This window comes from Astatotilapia calliptera, chromosome 5 (genome assembly GCF_900246225.1).
Source record: "Astatotilapia calliptera chromosome 5, fAstCal1.2, whole genome shotgun sequence".
In the NCBI taxonomy this organism is placed as follows: Eukaryota; Metazoa; Chordata; class Actinopteri; order Cichliformes; family Cichlidae; genus Astatotilapia; species Astatotilapia calliptera.
The window spans coordinates 2,201,587-2,205,434 of record NC_039306.1 but is presented as its reverse complement, the minus strand read 5'-3'; the positions used below and the strand labels follow the sequence as shown (position 1 = coordinate 2,205,434).

Sequence of the window (3,848 nt, the reverse complement as noted above, 5' to 3'; positions counted from 1 at the left end):
AGCGGTGCTGAACAGCGCTTTGTTTTAGGCTCATGAATCTCTTCATGTCCAGACCTGCACCTGAACAGAAACTTGCTCTGCAGTTTTAGACCTGTTGGCAGTTTTGGAAACTGATTCTCTGGAATGACTCAACTACAACTTACAGTTGAAGCAACAGCATTCGTAATCAAGCTCCACCCCTCACCTGAGACACACCAAGTTTCCTCTCGCTCGCAGCGGGACAGTCAGACTGAACATCAGACCAGCAGCTTCCTCTGGCGAGTCCAGCGTCAGGACACAAACAACACTGCTGCTTCTGGCTGCCGACGCTCCACACTGAAGGTTAGTTTGACTGAAAACACGACTCACAGGAAGCTTCAGTGAAGGCAGCAGAGGAGGGACGGGAGTCACGCCTGACTGTAGTGCCTGTCTGCTGCTTCCAGCTTCACCCGGAGACTCCATGGCTGCCAGATCAGATCTTTGCTGTCCAGTTTGTCTGGACATCTTCAAAGAGCCGGTTCTTCTGCCGTGCAGCCACAGCTTCTGTAAGGACTGTCTGGACAGCTGGTGGAGAGAAAACCCAGCACGCGACTGTCCAGTCTGTCAGAAACAATCTACAATGCACGATCCACCGTGTAACCTTGCTCTGAAGAACCTGTGCGAGACGTTCATAGAAGAGAGAAATCAGATAACTCCGGAGGATCTCTGCAGTCTGCACTCTGAGAAACTCAGTCTCTTCTGTCTGGACCATCAGGAGCTAGTGTGTGTGGTCTGCGGCACTTCGGACAAACACAGCGACCACAAGTTCAAGCCCATCGATAAAGCTGCACAACAACACAAGAATGACCTTCAGGAAACTGTGGAAGCTTTAAAGCAGAAGTTAAAGGTCTGTGAAGAAGTCCAGGTGAACTTTGATCAAACAGCAGGACACATTAAGGCCCAGGCCCGACGCACAGAGAGGAAGATTAGGGAGCAGTTTAAGAAGCTTCACCAGTTTCTAGCAGAGGAAGAGGAGGCCAGGCTGACCGTGCTGTGGGAGGAAGAGGAGCAGAAGAGCTGGATGATGAAGGAGAAGATGGAGGCTCTGAGCAGAGAGATAGCAGCTCTTTCAGACACAATCAGAGCCACAGAGGAGGAGCTGAGAGCTGAAGACGTCTCATTCCTGCACAACTACAAGGCTGTGGTGGAAAGAGTCCAGCGCTGCCCCCTGCTGGATGATCCACAGCTGCCCCCGGGAGCTCTGATAGACCAGGCGAAACACCTGGGCAACCTGACCTTCAGCATCTGGAATAACATGAAGTATATGGTCTCCTACACTCCTCTGATCCTGAACCCAAACACTGCCCATCCGGGACTGATCCTGTATGAAGGTCTGACCACCATGAGGGTTGGAGACCGGCAGCAGCTCCCGGATAATCCAGAGAGGTTTGATCATCTCTACTTTGCCCTGAGCTCTCAGGGCTTTGATTCAGGGAAGCACAGCTGGGATGTTGAGGTTGGAGATAACAGAGGTTGGTCACTGGGCGTGTTAGCAGAGTCTGACCAGAGGAAGGGAAACATACGGTCTGGACTGTGGGGACTGGGATACAGTCAAGGTCAGTACTATGCAGGATCATCAGCAGATCCAGAAGCTGCTCTCTCGGTGAACAAGAAGTACAAGAGGATCAGACTGAATCTGGACTGGACCAAAGGAAAGCTGTCGTTCTCTGACGCTGACACCGGCAAACACATACACACCTTCACACACACTTGCAGTGAAAAAGTGTTTCCATTCTTTGCCACTGTGATTAAATACCCCATTAAGCTGTTACCAGTAAAGTTCTCACTGTCAGTGAAGCAGAACATTTAGACACAAACAGGAAGATCATTTCTAAAATGTTGGATTGCTGCATTATTGTGTCACTTCCTGTTCCTGATACTAAGTGCAGGGATGCTTTTCTGCAGTTTAATCTGTATAGGTTGTTTAATTGCAAACCTTTGAGAACAACTTATTTCGTAGCGTAATCTTCACATGCTTTTTCTGAATCACCTGCAAATTATATCCATAGTATTCAATCATTGTCTCTTTAGGGATTTGCTAGCTTAGCGTAGCTATGAGCTCAGATCTCAGTCACTAGCAGCATGGTTTCTGCATGTGTGTCAGAGGTTTATACTGGATAGCAAACAATAACAGAAACAAAGTTAAATCAACATGGAAATCACAAACTGATGATCAACAGGAAATACATTTTATTTACTCTGGCAACTTTAATATAATAGAATCAACATTGAAACAATGTCGACATCACTACTAAAGATCAACAGGATATCAGCGGTGTTTCATCTTATGGTAAACAGAACAAAGCACTTCAGAATATTGCATCTACTTATCTGATGTCATGATATACCGTATTTTCCACACTATAAAGCGCACTTAAAATCCTTTAATTTCCTCAAAAATCGACAGTTCGCCTTATGTATGAATCTTGGTTGTGCTTACTGACCTCGAACCGATTTTATGTGCTACACGGCGCTCAAAAATCTGTCAAAAATGTTTTAGTGTGACTTTGGTAGCTACGAAGCCGCACCGCTTGATGGATTGTTGGAGCATTGCAGCTACCGTAGTCAGGAGCCTCGTGGAGGAATCTGGGTCCTAAACTCCATCTGTTTCAGGTCCCAAAGTCAAACGAACACTGCAGCATCACTGAGACTTAAAAACTGTCTAAATTCTTTCATCTTTGATAAATGATCAGTGTTGCTGCTTTACCAGGTGTAACAATCAAGTTTAACATCCAGGCATCCATGAAAACAGGATTTATTAAATTCAGCGGAGTTAGAAGTTAGCAGGAAGCTAGCTCGCTAGTTTCCACCTAAACATGATATAGCATGTTCTGACTGAGAGATTTCTGAAACATTCAAACGTACAGCTCTGCTGTCACTTCCAACATAAATGAAGACAGAAAACTAAACAGCAGTGATGTTTGTAGGGTTACTGAAGTTGGGCTAGCTGCTATATAATGATGTGCTACGTGCTCGCTAGCGACACAGCTATGTTAGCATAACATAAACACAGTGAAGCTGGAGGATGAACGCTAACTTTTTTGAAGTGGATTAAGCAAGAAGAATGAGTTGAGTAAAGTTTGACTTATCTGACTGTTTAGTTTTGCTTAATGCGCCTTATAGTCTGAAAAACACTGTAGTACAAAGCATTAAAACTAGCTGGTCAACTGTAGATCAATGACTTTCAGTATGAAATATACCACTCTGAGAAAGGTCCAAGTGCTAATAGCTTTGATTTACAATTCAACTGTGAATCCATGTTGTTTCAACCTTGTTGTTGTCACCTGGTCAACTATAAATAGATCAATCAGTTGTAAGAGGACAGTGTCATTACAGTTAAACCATCAGGCTTCATCAGTCTGTTAATTGAACATTTATTTAGCACAGAGTTTACAGTCTTGATCACAATTATAATACAGATTTAAAGTTAGCATTAATTCAATGCTGTCTTGCTATCTTGGAAATGTAGCTTGTGTGTAGCTTTGGAGGCCAGGCTTCACCTTCTGCAGCTACACCAAAGAGTAATACCCTCATTTTATGATAATTTCTTAATAACATGAATAAATTAATAAATATATTTGCAATAATGGATTACACAGCAGTGGGAATGCACGTTATTACAGTAGATGTCTTTTTACAAGTGCTTTAACCTGGTTTAAGTAAAATAATTCACCCACTGTTATCTTCACAGAGCAGAGCAGCTACCTGAACACTGCTCCCACAGGTGTTCATTATCTTGTTAATAGTATTACATCATGACTGTGTTTGACTGGATGCTGTGGCTCCTCTGAAAAAGAAAACCTCGAATCAGAAGTACTTGACTTTTTACC

At 43.8% G+C, this 3,848-nt stretch overlaps 1 protein-coding gene across 1 annotated transcript; it reads left to right on the top strand.

The window, feature by feature from the left end:
- The first annotated feature begins 208 nt into the window (after positions 1 to 208).
- LOC113021622 (nuclear factor 7, brain-like) lies at positions 209 to 2,417 on the top strand. The gene has a single exon (XM_026166321.1). It carries the CDS (start codon positions 440 to 442, stop codon positions 1,826 to 1,828), a length of 1,389 nt encoding a protein of 462 aa, XP_026022106.1. The 5' UTR covers positions 209 to 439; the 3' UTR covers positions 1,829 to 2,417.
- Positions 2,418 to 3,848: the final 1,431 nt, after the last annotated feature.

What these genes read in the sequence shown, in the direction of transcription:
- LOC113021622 (XM_026166321.1), top strand. Translation starts at nt 440, where the DNA reads ATGGCTGCCAGATCAGATCTTTGCTGTCCAGTTTGTCTGGACATCTTC.